The 17,844-nt window shown below is 42.8% G+C and overlaps 2 protein-coding genes across 5 annotated transcripts in view; one reads left to right on the top strand and one right to left on the bottom strand.

The window, feature by feature from the left end:
- The window catches only part of SPG11 (SPG11 vesicle trafficking associated, spatacsin), a 35,749-nt gene extending 30,707 nt beyond the window's left edge, over window positions 1-5,042 (top strand). The window contains exons 34-40 of the mRNA XM_075159673.1: window positions 256-389; window positions 1,098-1,205; window positions 1,798-1,966; window positions 2,747-2,835; window positions 3,345-3,500; window positions 4,076-4,227; window positions 4,628-5,042. Coding sequence (XP_075015774.1) covers window positions 256-389; window positions 1,098-1,205; window positions 1,798-1,966; window positions 2,747-2,835; window positions 3,345-3,500; window positions 4,076-4,227; window positions 4,628-4,808 — 989 coding nt within the window. The 3' untranslated portion in view covers window positions 4,809-5,042. The remainder of the gene's footprint in view (window positions 1-255; window positions 390-1,097; window positions 1,206-1,797; window positions 1,967-2,746; window positions 2,836-3,344; window positions 3,501-4,075; window positions 4,228-4,627) is intronic.
- Window positions 5,043-6,210: 1,168 nt separating this feature from the next.
- Window positions 6,211-17,784, bottom strand: EIF3J (eukaryotic translation initiation factor 3 subunit J). Of its 4 annotated transcripts, none has more exons than XR_012675139.1 (9): window positions 17,645-17,784; window positions 17,464-17,564; window positions 11,988-12,045; window positions 11,638-11,729; window positions 11,034-11,148; window positions 9,812-9,970; window positions 8,700-8,773; window positions 7,783-7,992; window positions 7,167-7,255 (listed from the first exon to the last, which is right to left on the bottom strand). XR_012675139.1 is itself a non-coding variant. In XM_075159669.1 (8 exons), the coding sequence occupies exons 1-8, from the start codon at window positions 17,670-17,672 to the stop codon at window positions 7,127-7,129; spliced, it is 759 nt and encodes a 252-aa protein (XP_075015770.1). In that variant the 5' UTR covers window positions 17,673-17,784; the 3' UTR covers window positions 6,211-7,126. The 4 variants fall into 4 exon arrangements, 2 of the variants coding, with proteins under 2 accessions (XP_075015770.1, XP_075015772.1); XR_012675138.1 differs by having other exon boundaries at window positions 7,170-7,258; XM_075159669.1 differs by lacking the exon at window positions 7,783-7,992 and having other exon boundaries at window positions 6,211-7,258.
- Window positions 17,785-17,844: the final 60 nt, after the last annotated feature.

The raw sequence follows: 17,844 nt of genomic DNA, 5'->3' as shown, positions 1-17,844 counted from the left end.
GCTTTTGGTGGAGGAGATTGGAAGTTCTGTGTGTGGAATAAAATAACGTTTGAGAAGATGATCCAAAAACCTCAGACTTTCCCACAGATTGAGAAGCCAGAGTGTTATAGAAACTGTTACTTCTTAAAATTGCATAGGACAGAACCATAATAGCTCAACTTTCTAATCCAGAGATGGCATCACTTTTGGAGAGAGTCGTAATAATTAACTTCCTCAGCTTATTAACTGAAATACCTGAGTTGTTCTGTTCTTCAGTTACAGAATTGCTGATTTTGGCCCATAATTGCTTTAGTTTGACTTGCCACATGGAAGGAATCACTAGAGTCCTCCAAGCAGCACGGCTTCTCACAGATGAACATTTGGCACCTAATGAAGAGTACGGACTTGTGGTACGTGTCTTTGATGCCATATGTGTTTATCCAGACGCTGTATGAAGGTTTCCGTGTACTCGTTAGCACATAACTTGCTCGTGAGCAGTGCAGGGGGAGTACGCGGGTGATGGAATGGAGCAGAGTCTTTCACCTCTGGTTGACTGGTCTTGTCCCGCCCATCCCTAGAAGCTAAAAGTGGGTGTTTGGTCTGCTGTGCGCAGGTGATGATCTTTATGTCACAGAAGCTCTTAGAAGACTTCTCTGGAAAAACAGAGGTGGAGATAGTGGAATGGTGAGGTGGCAACAGCGTCGTAAATCAGAACGGGACCGTCAAAGTAATTTGACTACTGGTAAAATGTGATGGTCTGTATTACCGGGCTGTCATGCATCTTTAAGTCCTGCCTTGAAAGGACTCCTGGAGTCTGAGACATGCCCAATGTAATGGTGTCATTGCTGAAAGGTTCACTGCATATTTTTATTTGGTAAAACTATGTCCTTTCACCTCATAGTAAAGAAGATGCAGTAGGTTGGTTTAAAAATAAAACCTCCGTGGCTCTAAGGGAACATCTGCCTGCCTAACGCAGCTCAGCGTGCCGTGTACCTTTATCAGCCAGCGCAGCACCCTGGCCTCACGCAGCCTTCTCCCTACCGTGGCACTGACTGCTTTGAGAGAGAGGATTTTTCTGCTTTTCTTTGAGCTTCATACTTACACTGTTATTTCCACAGGTTCGTCTTCTCACTGGAATTGGCAGATACAATGAAATGACCTACATATTTGAACTGCTGCATGAGAAACACTACTTTGAAGTGCTCATGAGAAAGAAATTAGACCCAGTAGGTGGAGGGGGATAAAGGGGAGAAAACTTTCAGAGAACGGTGTCGCTACGTCAGAAACTGATATTTACACAAGGTGGAATTATCTGGAGATTTTAATTACTGGAGTGTTATTCAAGTTCACAGCAATAAATTAATTCTGCATTTTATTCTGGTTTTATATTAGCACGTTTGTTCTAATTAGTTCAGCGCTGCAACGACAGCAACATTGAAACTTCAAGCTTGGGAATATCACTTAGAGTTTTCATGTCCTGCTTTGATTTTACTTCCAGTTAATGTTTCATGGGGTTTTAAAAATCATAAATATTTATAGCTTTCTTGTAACATAAATAAAGTCACAAACAAATGTCAGTTTTGACATTTGTATGTAAATAAATAAATGCATAGGTGCTGGATTTTCTTACCTGACATAATGTGGTTAAGCCTAAGTATAATATTGCCATTATGTTTTAAAACAGTATGGAGAAACTTCAAAGAATGCAATGATCACTTTCTGGAAAATTGTACCAGAACAGTTTTGCTTGTGGGTACCAAAATGTGAATAAAAAAAAAGCTCTTCAAATCTTAATCTGATATTCCTTCATCTGACCAGAGCGGGACATTGAAGACAGCTCTGCTGGATTACATCAAGCGTTGTCGCCCAGGGGACAGTGAAAAGCACAACATGATAGCCCTTTGCTTCAGTATGTGTCGAGAAATTGGAGAGAATCATGAGGCTGCTGCTTGCATACAGCTTAAACTCATTGAATCTCAGCCATGGGGTGAGTGGAAACTGCAAAACCAAGACAGACAAGCAGGTTTGTTTAAGAAGGAGGACATGATGGGTAAATGTAGTTTTGATTGCCTGTGTTGTCCTGGTAACATCCGTTAAACTTCCACCGTCTGGAAGGAGGGTCCTGTTTGCCAGGTTTGGGGTATTCTTGTACTTAACAGTTTATCTGGCTGCTCTGGTATTTTTCAAAGAGTTGAGATTTTTGGCTTTTACGGTAACGTTCCTGTGGTACCATGCGTGGGAGGAGGTAAGGACACATGCATGTTTTCCTCACTTTAACAGGACATGACACAGTGGGTTTTTATATAAAGTGTATATATAAAGGGTTGGGGTTTTGATGTTTGTGCAAGGTAACTTGTTGACATCTAAACTTAGTGAGTTCTGTACAGCTGAGAGAATGCTGGGGAGCACACAGAGATCTTGCTGCGGAGCAGTTAGCCAGTACCGTAACAGCACCTAAAACAGAAGCTATGCCAAACGGTTTTCTGAATTTATCTGGTAATAGTCAGTGCTCGTATCTACCACAAACGTATGATTTGGATTTCTTTTCAGTTCTTCAATCACTTGCTAGGTTCCAGCAATAGCTTTGGTCCATTAACTGAACAGGCATCACCATTTCTTCGCACTTTTTTAATACAAAATTTTTTTTTTTAGTCTTTTGTTGCTTTCTGAAACAACACTAGGGACAGAGTTGGTAAGGAGGTATTTTTGTAACTTACTTTGTCACCTTTATATATAATAGGTTATTCATTTTTTTTCCCCATTTCAGAGGAGTCTCTTCAGGATGTTGCAAATTTAAAGAAACTGCTGATGAAAGCTCTGACTCTCTTTATTGATGCAGCAGAAAGTTATTCTAAGGTAAGATGAGATGGAATTGTACGACTTCTGTACAGCACTGGGAGCACATAAGGAGTGAGCTGAACGGGGAGAACAAACAAAGCTGCTCCGGGGGGTGTGCAGAATCCTATCCCAGGAGAAAAGGAGCGAAGGACTCTCGCTCTGTCAGCTCAGCAGTATCCCGCCAGTCTCAGCACTGTTGTATCCAAGAGCAGTATACGGTTCCCTGTTCAGGCTTTAACATCTGGGGTTACAATTAGGTTCCCCAGTTTTAGAGGAGTGACCATGAGCTTAATGAGCAAGAATAGAACAACGTAAAGAGTGTTTAAAAACTCTCAGCGTGATTATGATGAAAGTAGTATTTGTGGTGAGTGAAGCTTCATTTAAAACTAAAGGAATATGATCAATGATAAAACTGGAGTGATCTAAAAGATTAAATACTAGACAACTCGTTGCTTTCAGGAATATTTATTGCTTTCCTCTAGAAACATGCTTCAGAAGCTTGCATTTGTCTTTGATTTATTAAATAGGACTCCTGCGTCCGCCAGTCCTTGCGCTGCAGTCGGCTAACAAAACTGATAACCCTCCAGCTGCATTTTCTCAACACTGGTCAGAGCACTATGCTGATCAACCTGAACAGACAGAACCTGATGGACTCCATCGTGTCCTTGCCTAGGTTCTATCAGGTAAGCTTGGCTTCTTCACCTGTTACTTTTTCTGAAAATGATTGTTTTAAACAGCAGGTGCTGAAGCACTCTGCTCCTGTGAGCATAATGCTCAGCTCTTCCACATGGCCACCAAGTCCCGTGACATTATCCCATGGTATTGCTGCAGATGGGACCAAGCTTGGAAATGCAAGCGCAGTCCTGGTGCAGACTGATGCTTCTAGCGGTCCTTGCTGGCTTGCCGCCATCGTACAGCCAGGGCCTTGGCCGTCCAGTGGCTCTCGTGCGGCTGTGAGTCTACACTAGAGCCCTGAAACCTCATCTACATTGGCATCCACCATTTTGGAAATCAGAAAGAAAAGGGCTTTTTGAAGAGAACAACCAAACCCGCTCTGACATCTTGTTAAGGGGTTAAGGAAAATCATTTGCAGTATTTTGTTACCCTGGTATTTCTCTGCAGCTACTCTCAAGAACAGCATCAAGAGATGGGCCAAACAGAAGACCTAGAATATTTTAAGTATTCTAAGCATAGGAATGTTTCTGTGCAAGAATAAACTCTTCCTGCTCCGTAATTCCAGCATCTGTTCTCCCTGCAGGCAGCTATTGTGGCTGAGGCTTATGAGTTTGTTCCAGATTGGGCTGAAGTTCTGTATCAACAAGTGATCACCAAGGGAGACTTCACTTACTTAGAAGAATTTAAACAACAGAGACCACTGAAGCCTAGCATATTTGAGGAGGTTGCTAAGAAGTAAGTAGTTCTATGGTCAAATTGGAACTTTTTTTTCCACAGGCTACTTTAAAGGAGCAACTGTGTGTTTAATAGCATGCAAGTCTTAGTACTGTTAAAACCTTTTGTGTAATAAAGCATAGGACATAGGGACTTGAAATCTATTCCGTTTCTTAAGCATATTGTGGAAATAGCTCTGGATCTACCATTTTTATCGAGCTGGATAAATAGGGCGCCTTAGGGCTGGTCAGATCAAATCTCTTTTAAAGTGAATCAGAGCAAAATAAACAATCAAGAGAATCAAACGTACATGTTGAGCACAACCTCTTTTAAGAAGTATAGTTCTTATAGTTTTATAGCAAGATAGTCTTATAATCGTGTCTGTGAAGCCTATTTCAAATATACGTACAATTATTTTCAGAGTTAAACAACACCCACCTGCTGAAGCTGCTCTGAAAAATCTGAAGAAATTGCTTGCTTATTGTGAAGATACCTACACATACTATAGATTGGCTTACGATAACAAGTTCTACGATGTAGTAAATATGCTTCTGAAGGATGCACAGACTGGCTGCTGCCTTAATGATATGTTATCAAACTAGAATCCAACCTCCATGAAGTAGAGACTGGCTCTGACAAGTACCAGTGCCACAGCTTCTTGCATGGTTAGTACTGACTCTTTAACAGATATTTTTATCAATTACCTGCTTACAATGACATGCTGCTATGTTAAAGTTACTCCAGAAATCTGGTGGTGGTTGTAAATATTTAAAATGCTGAGACTGTGTTAACCTAACATTGTGTTTTGTATAATAAATCCTACTGTTTACAAAATACTTGATTAACCAGCAAATACAGACTGGCACAGCCGCTGCTGAACCACCGCGATCCAGCAGTCCTTAAAATTAGGGGTGTGGATGATAGATCACCATAGGAATTGGATCTAAACCGACAGAAGGCTGAAATAGAACGTGCAGAATATCCAGTACATTGACAATGAAATAAGCAGGAGAAGGTTTTAGATCCACGCTAGGATAATCCATTCCTTGATTCCTGTCTGATTAGCCTGGTTTTGTTTTCTGGGTTAGTGATGAAGTGAAATAGTCTTGTACAACTCTAAACAGTGTATTCTTAATTTGCCACTGTCTCGGAGTAAAAGAAGTAATCAAGCACAAATATATTCTTAACAGTTATTAAATTTTAAGTCCTTTCCATGCTTAGAGAGCCCTACTGGGCAGACAGTTGGTATGACTCCCTGTCAGGAGCTAGCAACCCGAGTATTCTGGCACTTAGACGTTTTGGCAAGTTTACAGGTCTGATTTAACTGGGGAGGGGGATAAGACTTGGACACTGCTTCAGGCAGAAACCCAGTTTTAGTTTGGATTCTGTACGCTCCCCAAAATAAGTGCAGCCTGCAGAGCTTCCAACTAATCCAGCACGTTACCTCCTGTCGAAAAAAAAGGGGGGTGGGGAGGGCTGAGAGCTGACTATAGCATACAGACAACTTTTAAGTAAAATTAAGCAATGATATCATATGATCGCTAAACATTGTCCTAGCAAAAATACAATTGCCATAGCAGCCCAGTTAATTAGCAAAGAGATGCTAACTTGAATTTACAGCTTACAATCCTTTTCATTGCTGAACATTTTCATGCATATGCAACCACTGCATATAACAAATATTTACATGCACAGTATTTATCTCAAATCTGCAATAGCCACTGAGCTCAGCAGTTCCAGCAACAGAAAAGATTAAGTTTGTCATGGAAATGGTTGGATTATGGCAGTCCTAAAAGTATTTTGTTTACCATCAGCATCTGTAAGAGTCTTATCATAAGAAACAGCAATTTTATACGAATGAAATCTTGCTCCTCTAACACCAGTTAAGCTCCAAGTCAGAGCAAAGGCTAGACCTAGTACCACATGCCCGGCACACAATCTGTTACACAACTCTACTACTTCAAGTATTTTTACTGTAAGATACTGGTCCAAAGACAGCCGTAGTGAAGTCCTCAATAGTGATTTTTATTAAATTAGTTGCTTTATAAAACATTGCAGATGTCATAATTGTTAACATAACAATTTGCCCAACTGTAGTAACTGTTGCAGTTTGCTAAGCAAGTTTTTTTTTTAAATGAAAGAAAATGGCTGAGTTGTGAAAGGTCTACCACAACCCATGAGAGACCAAAAGTCATCTTGGTTTTTCACACTTGAACCAGGCAATTAACTGTTAAAGAATACCCAACCCAATCAGCTGCATTAGTAGAAATTTAGATGAATGGAAACTAAACTTCATACTCAAGACACAAGTCGTTTTTTTTTCAAATAAGCAAGTCTTTCCTTGTCCTGACCCACCCAGTGTTCTGTTTAGATGTCACGCTTTGAAGTAGCAGGTATCTCAAGTGATGCATTTCCAGGTGCAGCATCCTCACTCTGAAGTTAGCAGTTCCCCTTCACAACAGACTGAAAACCTCAAGCTCTAACTTAAGACAAAGCAATTGTAATACTAAGTGCACACCATGCCCTTGCCGCAAACTGCTTTTGTTCATCAAACAAGTCATTCAAGGAGGTACAGTTAAGGCCATGTCACTGAGCTGTGCTGGTAATAATACTTTGCCTTGTTGAAATTCATTTCCAATTTAGTGGCTGTTACTATAAAATCAAATAGCAACAGTTACCATTATCAGCATTTCGGGTTTTGTAACTGCAATTTACTAGCTTTTAAGTGTCTTTGTTCTAACTCCCGACCACAGAACAGGAAGCCCAGTGCTTTAGCACTGACCCCTCAAGAGTTAAACCACCAGCACAGAGATACTGCAATTTTGATTGTAGCATTTGGCAGAATTTAAAGGAAGAAAAGTTGTGCTACATGTTTAAGGGATTATGGGCAACAGAAAGACAACAGAAGGGGAGATAAATGTCACATGAAGTCTTCAAAGTCTTGTACGTATTCTCCATCATATCCTCCATAATCAGCCAAGTCATCTTTCATAGTAGCCTTTAAACCACCTCCAGGCACAACACCTTTTTTCTTCTTTTTGGCTTTATTCTGCTTAAATAGGAAGAGCATGTTCAAAATCCACAGTAATTTGTTGTTACTCTAATTAGAGTAATGCTACATGTCTTCGGGTATGAACGTTCGCATACCCATGGGTGAATGCGCTGTTGCCAATGATTTCTACCCCCGCATTTCATCCCAGAACGCAATCTAGTCATAGCACAGCTATGACATTTTCAGGTGTCCCACAGCTCCCTGCATCGCATACCTGCCTGTTTTGTCTTTCATCCTGTTTTACCTAGACTCTGAACAAGTAGAATAACTAAGTAAATGCAGAGTCTAGTGTTTAGTTTTGTGAAATTACCAATTTAATTAAGGAATTTAATGTGGCTTTTATCACCATAGTGGCTGAATGTCTTCCTTGCAAAACAACGGGAGTTCTAAACAACCTCTACAGAACACTTCATAGTAAAGCTCTTCCTTACTGGCTTGGTGTACTTGTAGCTTTCAGTGGTTGACCAAACTAATTTACATGAAAAGCCAGGAGAGAAGAGTATAAAGACAGGAAGTATACATACTTTTTAAACTTGTTTGGTTCAACAAGTCACAGGCTTCTCTCCAAAGCGCAGTTCATATTAAAGAAAAAGTTTATCACACTGTTGCTGAATTCCAGACTTAACGCATTAACACTGTACATGAAGTCTGGTTTGCATTAAGGTGCTTCACTCACGCCTGGAGAGTTAGAACGGGCATCACAGAAGAACAGCTGCCACTGGAACAGTTCGTGTCTAAAAGGTTTCCCGTTTTACATTTACAAGTTACTACTTACATTGACAACGCTCTGCCATTTGTCTCTTACCAATCCTCCAATTTGATTGAAAACATACCAAAAGAGTTGCACTTGCTAGTCATATTTTCTGCTTGATTTTGTGGCTATCTAACAATTCAATTAATCACTGAACTCCAACCCACCTGGAGTTTTAACATAGATGTGTGCTATAAAAGACAACGTTTTGCATCACATAAGCATCAGTGAAGCTATTACATCACTTTTTAAAACTTACTCTTCCTTGCCTATGCAGTTATTGCTCCTTTAGTTTGCATGACACTGTAAAAATCCCAGTTATCTGCTATTCAAAGTTACTTCCGTAGATTGCTATTATATTGACATTTAACTCTAAATGAGGCTGGCTTCTGTCTTCAGGATATGGGTGTAAGCCATTTTAACCCCAAGACAGCATAAACCATAACAAAGTTAGCACGTAGGTAACATTTATGTAAATTAGTCGAGGTTTTGCCTGTGATCTCTAGATTCAATCAACTCACAGAGTGAAGAGGATTTAATGCTAAACCAGTATCCAAGGTTATCACTTAATCTCCTGCTACTACCTCTAAAAAATCAGCAGTTCAAGTCAGTGTGAGACCTATTCCCCTTTTCCAGATTCGCACCTTTAGCGAGTATTGTTATTGCTGCAGAAACATGTGGAAGTCTTACCTTTTCTTGTTTTTGTTTTTCACTGCATAGTACTGTCAAAGTATTTGTGATCTTTTTCAAATCATCAATTTCCACTACATTAGGGGGAAGGAAAAAAAAAAAGATTCCTCATTAATATTTTTCTTAGAAGGCAGTTAAATAATCTAATATCAACATTCTCTAAAAATTAGAAATAAGCATTAGTAGTAAGTACAGGCAATTACTTGATTTAAATGAGCAAAATACAGACTGGGTAATTCTGGTCCTTACAATCACAATTCTTATTTCAGATAGTCCCTAGTAAGCAGCTTGAATGTTGTAGAAGGTAAAACTTGCAAATTAGGAGTTAGTGAACACAAAAGTCTTAATGAAGAGGCATTTGAACAGTAAAACATGGATACAGTAAAATACAGTAAAACATATCAAAAGGAGCAGTGGATTAATAATAAATAATTAGCAATAAATGGTCCAAGAGGTTGCGAGCCCTTCACTTTAGAAGATCTGGAATCCATTTGAAATTTAAGTTACCAGCCCCAGTCAGCCAGTGATCACTGTATTTTTACAGCACTAAATAGTATCAAGTTACGACTTCACTGAAGGACAACATGTGTACAGTACAGGAAAAGACCTCAAGCAATGAATTCACCAAGTACTTCAGCCGACCAGAGCAATGGAAAAAAATGAGTTTACGTTAGTTTTATCTCTGTATAGTTACATGTTGAATTCCAGAACAATTTATTTTGCAGTCCCAGAATTACATGAACTCAATTTTATAATAGTTTCCTTCCAAATGAGCTACTCAAGTTATCTGGCTCAGACAATTTTTTTTATTATTTTAGAAATGGCTTCAAGGAAAACATGCAAGATTTAGATCAGCATAAAAATTCACACTTTTTTTAAAATGACTGTCTTTCTTTGACGTGCAATGTAACTCTTGTGCAAGCACACAATCTGTAATAAAGTTTGTGGGAATGGAATCAGATACTAGTCCGTGAAACAGATTAGTACTTCATGTAGGATAAACTACATAGATCAATCTCGATTTAACATTTACTATAACAGCATGTTTTCAACTTCAACTCCATTGCAATTTTGGTAGCAGTGTATTCTAGGATGTCTTTCACTTAACTTACATGAAATACATACGTCTCGAACTAACGCTTCCAAAAAACTGGCATAATGTAATGATTTTTCATACTGTGTAATTTTCTCTTTTAGTAGTTTGCCAAATTCCGTAAAGTCATCTTTTGAAGAGGGATTCATGGCATCTAATCCACAAGTGTTATTTACACCTGCACGGAAAGACAGAGGTATTATAGAAAACATTAGCTGTGATCCCTAAAAGATGACACCAGAGGAAACAAGCGACCTTGTTCACATTCAGTTCCTCACCTCCACCGAAGCTTTACAAAACCAAAGCTGAGGTTTGCTCGCTCGCTTCCCACTGGCTTCTGCCCCACAGAAGCTAACAGCCTGAGTTACTAGCCTGTACAGAGAGAGATTTTGCTGCAAAGCTTAGTAATTTGAACCAGCTATTCCTATTCTCTGGAGCAACGTGCACTACATGAAGCCCCTTTCCTCTTAAATAAGGAATTCCTGTCTTGAGCTCCTAAGTGCAAAATTTAGTTGGTTCTTTGCAACTGTATTCAACGCATCCCCCCCAAGGCACTGTACTCTTTCAGAAGACTCGCAGAGCAGAATTTTCACTGAGTAATAAGCTGTATAATTCACTATAATCACGGAAACACGCTTTCATGTTTGAAGAATGCTGCTATGAATCAGTATCTTTGCTAGTTCTGTCAAAGCACAAAACCAGAATGATCTGCTTTAAGTCTACTTCATCTGTGCCGGGAAACAAGCTCATTCCCTGACTTAACTGGCTTTCTCAGCATCTAGCTTATTACACAGCCTGAAGTACAGCGTGCATGAGTTACGCTGTGCCACATTCGTCCAAAACCTCATTAAATGCTTGTTGTAAAGCACCTCTGAACATTAAGAGACAGCACTTTCTCCTTTTTTTTTTCTTTTTACACACTCATCTTTTTACCAGAAGTACCAATATGTTGGAAAATTAGTCAACCATCTTTTTCCTATATCCTCCTACCATGACACGTTAAGAAAAAGCACCTTCTAGTCTAAAGATGTTTTTGTGCTTCTTGCGAGGAGTCCTTAGGGCCAGGACACCCCTCCAGTAGTTTGAATTTAAACCCCTCTTTATTCTCAGTAACACAACTGCATGCGACAGTCAAATCCTGCTCAGTTCTTTTTGCACCTAACAGTTTTATTTAGAGAATACAGTGCTTTTGTGATGCTACAGTTACATCGACTTGCTTGACTCGGGCATAGCACACTTACCAAATGTTTCTTTTGCTAACTCAAGGTCTGACTCCTCTTGTAATTTCTTTAGTCGTAGTTTGTCTGCTAACTGTTCTTCTGGTGTAAGTTCTTTATGTTCCTCTGGTGCCTCTAACTGAATTAAAAGATGTATATAGGGAGAACGTTACATTTCTTACCCTTGAGCAGAACTAGTACAAGAAATCGTGTTTTTTCCAGTACCACTTGAATAGCTTACTTCTGCCTGAAGTCAATACACCTCAGGCATGTACAGACCTGAAAACCACCCCAATACAGTGCCAACAACAATGCCACCGTGTGTAATAAATTGTTCATTTTACAAGAAGTAGGAAGAAACACCTTAGAACTAAATTTCACAACTCCATATTTTATCATGAGGTGCATACAAAAGAAACAGCAATAAGTATTGTTTCAATAACCTGGTTAAATTACAGAGAAATTAAAGCTAACATCCCCCAGATGTTAGTAAGTACAAGACTTTAAGTTTTTTTTATCAGAATAGTCAAGATCTTTACAGGTCTTGTTCAACCTCAAAAAAAAAAAAACCAAAACAACCAAACCTGCCCTCTAAATTTTATGAGACCCGGAAGAAAAAAGGAGTTACCCTTTTTTTAAGCTCCTCTTGCTTTTTCTTCTGTAGCTTTTCTTTTTCTTTTATTTTTTCTGCTATTTTCTTCTTTTCTGAAACTTTTGGTTCTGTAAAACATTGAACAATACAGCTCTCAAGAGGTCTACTGATTTTTTTTTTCAGCGACTACAGAACCACTAATCAAAGAGAAAGCCACAGAGCTCAATTGCTGGAATCTGAACACAGAGAGAGTTAAAAGACATGCTTTGTCAAAAACAAAACCGACCCTATTTGGAAAGTGGTTTTGATTCTTCAGATACACTCAAGGCAAAACCTGTGTCTGTTCTGATGCTGCATAAGGGCTATGTATTCCTTTTAAGTCTTACCTTGTTTTATCTCTGTCTCCTTTACTTCCTCCTCTTCCTCCTCATCATCCCAGTTATCCTACAAAATAAGTTTTAATTAAGATTCTTTTACAGATACTTCCTCCTTGTTTAGGTATCAAATACAAAGAACAGTAGCTTACATATAACCTCTTTAAATGCTCACGTATCCATTAATCTTACATATTGGAGCGAGGAAGTGGGGAGGAAATCGTGTACAACAAGGGCACTGCTTTTGAGAGTTGACCAAGATGTTTCAGGACGAGTTCTTACCATGAAAAAGGCAGCTTTTATTCAAAGACTCAGAAAGCTCATGTAGATATAGTTACAAAAGCAAGATCATGAACAGTCAAATCAACACCCACAGTAAAACATGAGTTTATTATAATTCCCTGTATCACACATTACAAGATGCTGGAATGTCACCAGACGGTTGCATGTAGTACAGCCACCGCTGGAAACAGACAGCTCAGCTGTTTTAAACCAGAACACGCTGTCCCCACCACCAAAAGTGGTGATATTCTTTCCGAGATACCCGTTTCCCACAGCTGACCGACACCAGCGCGCCCCTCTCCCCCGTGCAGGGAAAAGCGTTCGAGTGGCTGCACGTGGAACTGCGACAGACGGGTGAACGCTAACCCGGACCTGCTGCCAACACAACGCGCAGCAGACAGGGCGGGAGCGGGGAAAGCCGCAGTAAGCAGACAGAGGAGAATGCAGGGGGGCCAGCTTTAGGCGGGAATACCAACTTTTAACAGTCACAAAACCACGTTTTGGACCATTTTTTGACCAACAACTACTGCTTTTTAAATAAGCAAAGGAGCTATCAAAAGACTTTTCCCACAAAGAAATCACTTAAATGTTCTCCAACAGCCATCCTGTTCTCCAGTGTATTTTCAAACAGCCTCAGCTGTGGCGCTTGCAGTAACTCTGCCTCCAGTTTTCACCTTCAGCACATTCAGGATTCACGGTGGTCCTCACCACCGCGCTGCACGCCTCGCCGTCAGCCATCGCTCACAGCCCTCCTTCCTTTCAGAGCCACCGTCCCCCGCTCCGCACGGCCACTGTCCTGTTCCCCGGTGGGTGATCCCTGGTGCAAAACACTACATACGGTTCAACCGAATACTGAGGAAGCATCGTCTTCTACAGAACTGACCTGCTGATGTCGTCTGCAGAGTTTGCCAGCCGAAATGCTGCAGTTTCTTCCAGACAGTTATCTGGGTAAGGGTTATGGGGATATATATTCTTGTCCTAAAGCCACTGCAAATTCAAGCGGATGGCCTCTGCATGGAAACCAATGCTCTAAAATTGAGCTGAAGTTACATCACGTGGCACTCAGCATGTACACACCAGAAGTTAAAGCCAAGAAGCCTCACAGGAATCTAATTTTAGTCACCTGTTTCAACTCAACTTGCAAGCTTAAGAGATTACATTTGGCAAGACGTAGTTTACACAAAAAAACACACATACTGTCAGTACATCATTATAGGTAACCTTAAAAACCATAAATCCTGAATTTTGTGATTTCCACCTCACAACAGTAATGCAAGCAGTCATGCAAGCTATGTATTAATTTCTAAGGGTTGCTACTGGCCTGGCAAAATAAAAGACATCGGCGGAAGAACTCAGTATTTCATTGCAATGTGCTGATCCAAGCAAGGAAGACACCTGAGTTCATCTACCAGCTCACTCAAGTTAATTGGCACTTGTAAGGGCTTCAGCTTCCCTTCCACATTCCAAGAAGCTGACTTGAATTTGGAGCAGCATTATTTTAGCTCATATCTAATTAAGAGTTTGTTACACCCACTTCTTAAATAGCTCTTTTCATTACTGCTGTATATAGCTTGCTGCCTTATCCCTTGCCCCGTCCTTCACAGGCAGATTTTAAAATCAAGTATTTCATGGTGCAAGACCCCAGAGGAAGGGCACCCTGTCCATTACGTGAAGGCACTCATGGGACCGAAGGAAGCTATGCATGTCATCATTATGTTTGGAAGACTTAACAGAGGGTACGTGCGCAAGGACTTCCAAGGACAGACGCGCTCCTTCCCCACAGCGGACCATGTCCCTTCTAGCCATGCCTGCACGGGGACAGCGCGCGATGGCAGTTTTAGCTTGCAAAGCTGAGAGGATGAAGCAACGTAGAAATAGCAGACCCTTCGGTGGGCAGCGTGACCGCCTGCCGTCCGGCCCAACCTCCCCTGAGCTGTTAGGTGGGATTTAATCTCAACTTTAACCAAAGGGATCATCGACTGCCGGGAGCCTTCGCGCAGCTCCACCAGCAGAACAACGCTGCTGGAACCGGGGACAGGCAACCCTGAGCTCGGCGTCATCGGAGGAACGCTCCTGGTAGGGCAACCTGCAAGACAGCACAGGATGAGGATTCAGTCTTCAACCTGGTGTGCTAAGATGTGCAGGTCTCCCAGCTATGCTAAATACTGTCTCACTCTTCCTCAAGCTTTTTTTTTTTTTAAAGCAGCAATAGAATATCATTAATATATTGGGCAGGCTTTTTTTTTTTTTACTGGGGGGAAGCATCCAAATATACACCTATTTCTGTGTTTTATAAATTCCAGTGAACTCTCTTGGAGGAAGAGAAAATTGCTTTAGTGCTGTATCATGGCCCTGATACTAAGTAATTCAAAGAGAACATCTTTATTCCAAAATATGTCCACTGAAGTAGCTCAAAACTTTGAAGTATTTCAACAATACTCATTTACATATGCTTATCTAAAATAAGGCTATTGAAAACATCTTCCATTTCATGTACATAAACCCTTGATGAGAGCAGCTCTCTTATGGTTTCATATGCTCCATCACATCCACCTTAAACATATGATAATGCACATTATTCCCCCCAAAAATCAGAAGGCGTGACTGGAAAGTGACAGGTACTCCCGCATTTAGATTCCCAGCTAAACCTGAATGCTCTCCTTCAAAGAGAAACAACTGTACCATCTCAAAGGCTGCCGCCTGGATGATAACACGCACATTTTCCAGTTTCAGCTTTGCTAAGGACAGAATTGCCCAAGAGTAAATAGATGAAAATTCCTTGGCAGGAGGCCCGTCTTCTGGGAAACTTGTGTTCTGGGTAACACTGGAGAGTAGTTTGTTACTGATGAAGATGCTAATTTTAAACCTGGGGAAGTTTAAAAGTTTCCTGAACTTAACAGTTATTTTAAGTTCATTACTAAAAAAATCTTCCAAAATAAACTACAGAACCTGAAAAAATAAAACATATTCCAAAGTGTGAAATACCAGCCTGAAGACAAACTCATGGTCAGAAAACACTCTGTGCTTCTATTTTAGACCACGTCATTTTTTTTATGCGGGTACTTCCCCAAGGTGGATCCTTGCAAACAAGGCTCCCAGAGCCAAACAACCACCTCCCAAGCTCAGTTCTGTCATCTTCAGTGTTTATACAGGAAGAGCAAATCAAAGTAAAATAAAACAGGTTTCTTTGCTGGACCGCTGCTTCTCTCTAGATGCAGCTCCAGTACTAAAACCATAATCCCTCAGAAAGAGTTAAGTGGTTGCATTCTCACTGCATGTGGGAAAACTTTGTTCCTTTATTAAAACAGCCACAGAAAGCCCAGGTGTCTTCAAGAGAAGAACAACACTTTGGAGTCCGGTTCCCTTGGACACGTTCTATTGTAGCAGAAAAGTTTCTCACTTTCAAAGGAAGGAGGAAAAGCAAGCCTCACAGAGACAATGAGTCTAAGATACATGTGTATACATACACATATACATATATAAATTATATATATATGCATAGTGTCACATTCTAACCACACTCTTTACAAATGACTGTAGCTACTGTGTACAGGGATACCCTTACTTATTCTGCCTGCTGTAATGTGACACCTATGATAACTATAGGGTGTGGGTGTTATTAAATTTAAGAAGGAAAATGGACAGCCTGTAACTCACAAAAATTTGTTAGCTTTTTTCCAAGAGAGGATGAACTACTTTTTTCATACTATTTATGAAAAGAATACCACCCTAAGCTCCAAGGACAACTGTGTTGGTGTTTTTCAGAGATTCTGGTACTGGTCAGCAGCCCAAATAACAAACCCGCCGAGTCCTCACCAGTAAGCAGCAACACTCTACTTCAGAAAGCGTCATATCGTGACCATACTATAGTGACCAAGTCACCTCGTCAGATTGTCTACTACAGTATCTCAGCAGCTCGATTTGAAACCAAAGGGTCTTTTTCAGTTGATCTATTTCCATTCCTTACATTCATCAAGCACGTTCCTTGTATGTTCCCTGGCAACATTTGGCTTACTGTCTGTATGAATGCGGAGCAAACCGAGGTTTCTGTGGCATCCACCGTTCAGTCACCCTGGCTTGCTAAGGGACGGCTGGAACTAAGTAGGAGAAAACCAGCTTTTAAGGAAGGTCTGCTTTCATAAGCATCAGAAATGAACATCTACGCATTCTAATACCGATTTCATGCAGACATCCCTCTTTGAAACACAGTAAAAATCCGTTCCAAATAATGCCTTAAGTAAACATATTTTAAGCGATCTGGGCACTACTAAATCTGAAACTGCCCAGTAAGACTGCTGTACTTTCCATCGGTGGCGGTGGGGCCTGGGGTGTGTGTGAAGAAATAGGAAAAAGGGGTGTAAAAGACCAGGCTGCTACAACACAGAAGCTTCTGGTCAATAGCAGAAGCACAAATACAGCACTGCTTTCATTAAATCCAATCCTAATGTCTCGCCCAGCGCACCATACTCAAAACTACGAATCTGAAAGGCTACAGAAAGCAAGGGGAAACTAGCCGGCCACAGAAAAGCACCCAGAAACCCGGCAAGCAGCCGGGAAGCAGCAGGCGGATCCCCCAGAGAACAGGAGACGCCTCCTCAGGCTTGAAAAGCGTCTGTCTGCCTGTCTTTTTCTCCCCTGGAAGACCCAAGGCAGCGGGAACGAAGCTCAGCAGAAGGGGCGCCCTGCGCGGGGAGGCAGGGGCACAGGGCAGAGACGGACTCGTTTTCCGCTTGGCATTTTGACGTGTCATCTGTAACCGACCGCTGCCCTTTCCGAGCACCAACACCCCAGAGTCGCTTCCACGCGGGCGGAGCCGCCGAGACCCGCCCGGGCCGCCCCGCCGCCAGCCCCCGCGGGGACCCCCCGCCGCCTCCCCCCTCGCCCGGGCGGGCCGCGGACACGCGCGCTCCCCCCTCGCCCCGGGCCCGCGCGTCACCACCGGACACGCGTGAATCCAGCCGGCCCGACGAGTCCGACCCACCCGGCGGGAGGTTTCCTCACCCGCCGCCCGGGCCGCCCCTGCCCCGGGCCGGGCCGGGCCGCGCCGCCGCGGGCCCGCGTGCCCTGCACACGCGGCACCATATGGCAGCGGCCCGCGGCGCGCCCGGCCCGCTCCCCGCCGCCGCCGGGCCGCGGCCAGCCGGCGGGGCCGGCCCCATGGCTGCGCCACGCCGCGAGGGCCCGGCGAGGGCCCGCCCGGCCGCACCTTCACGTCGTCCTCCTCATCCTCGCCGGCCCAGCGGTCTCCGGCCACTCCCGGCACCAGCCGCTTCGCCACCGGCTCCACCACCTCGAAGCTGTCGGCGTCTGTGGGGGAGAGGAGAGCGGGTGAGCGCGGGCGGGCGGGCGGGCGGGGGGCGCCGGCGGGGCGCGGGGCCGCCACCTACCCCACGAATCCGCCGCCTCCGCCGCCATCTTCCCCGCCGAGCCGCGACCGCCGGCGCTCGCAGCAGGCACGGTGAGGCAGCCGCGCCAGAGCGGCCCCAGCCAGCGCCGCGCGCGGGGCACGCCGGGACGGCGGCGGACTGCCGGGGCCGCGCCCCGCCCGCCGACAGCGCGTGCTCCCCCCCCGAGCTCCGCCCACCGT

Source organism: Calonectris borealis, chromosome 11 (genome assembly GCF_964195595.1).
Source record: "Calonectris borealis chromosome 11, bCalBor7.hap1.2, whole genome shotgun sequence".
NCBI classification, from domain to species: domain Eukaryota; kingdom Metazoa; phylum Chordata; class Aves; order Procellariiformes; family Procellariidae; genus Calonectris; species Calonectris borealis.
The sequence above is the reverse complement of the archived record's forward strand: the minus strand, read 5'-3'. Positions and strand labels throughout refer to the sequence as shown.

Coding starts and splice junctions, on each gene's coding strand:
- EIF3J (XM_075159669.1), bottom strand. CDS start 17,672: ATGGCGGCGGAGGCGGCGGATTCGTGGG. Junction 17,565..17,644: donor GGAGGCGGCGGATTCGTGGG/GTAGGTGGCGGC, acceptor TCTCCCCCACAG/ACGCCGACAGCTTCGAGGTG. Junction 11,149..11,637: donor AAGAGGAGCTTAAAAAAAGG/GTAACTCCTTTT, acceptor CTTTTAATTCAG/TTAGAGGCACCAGAGGAACA.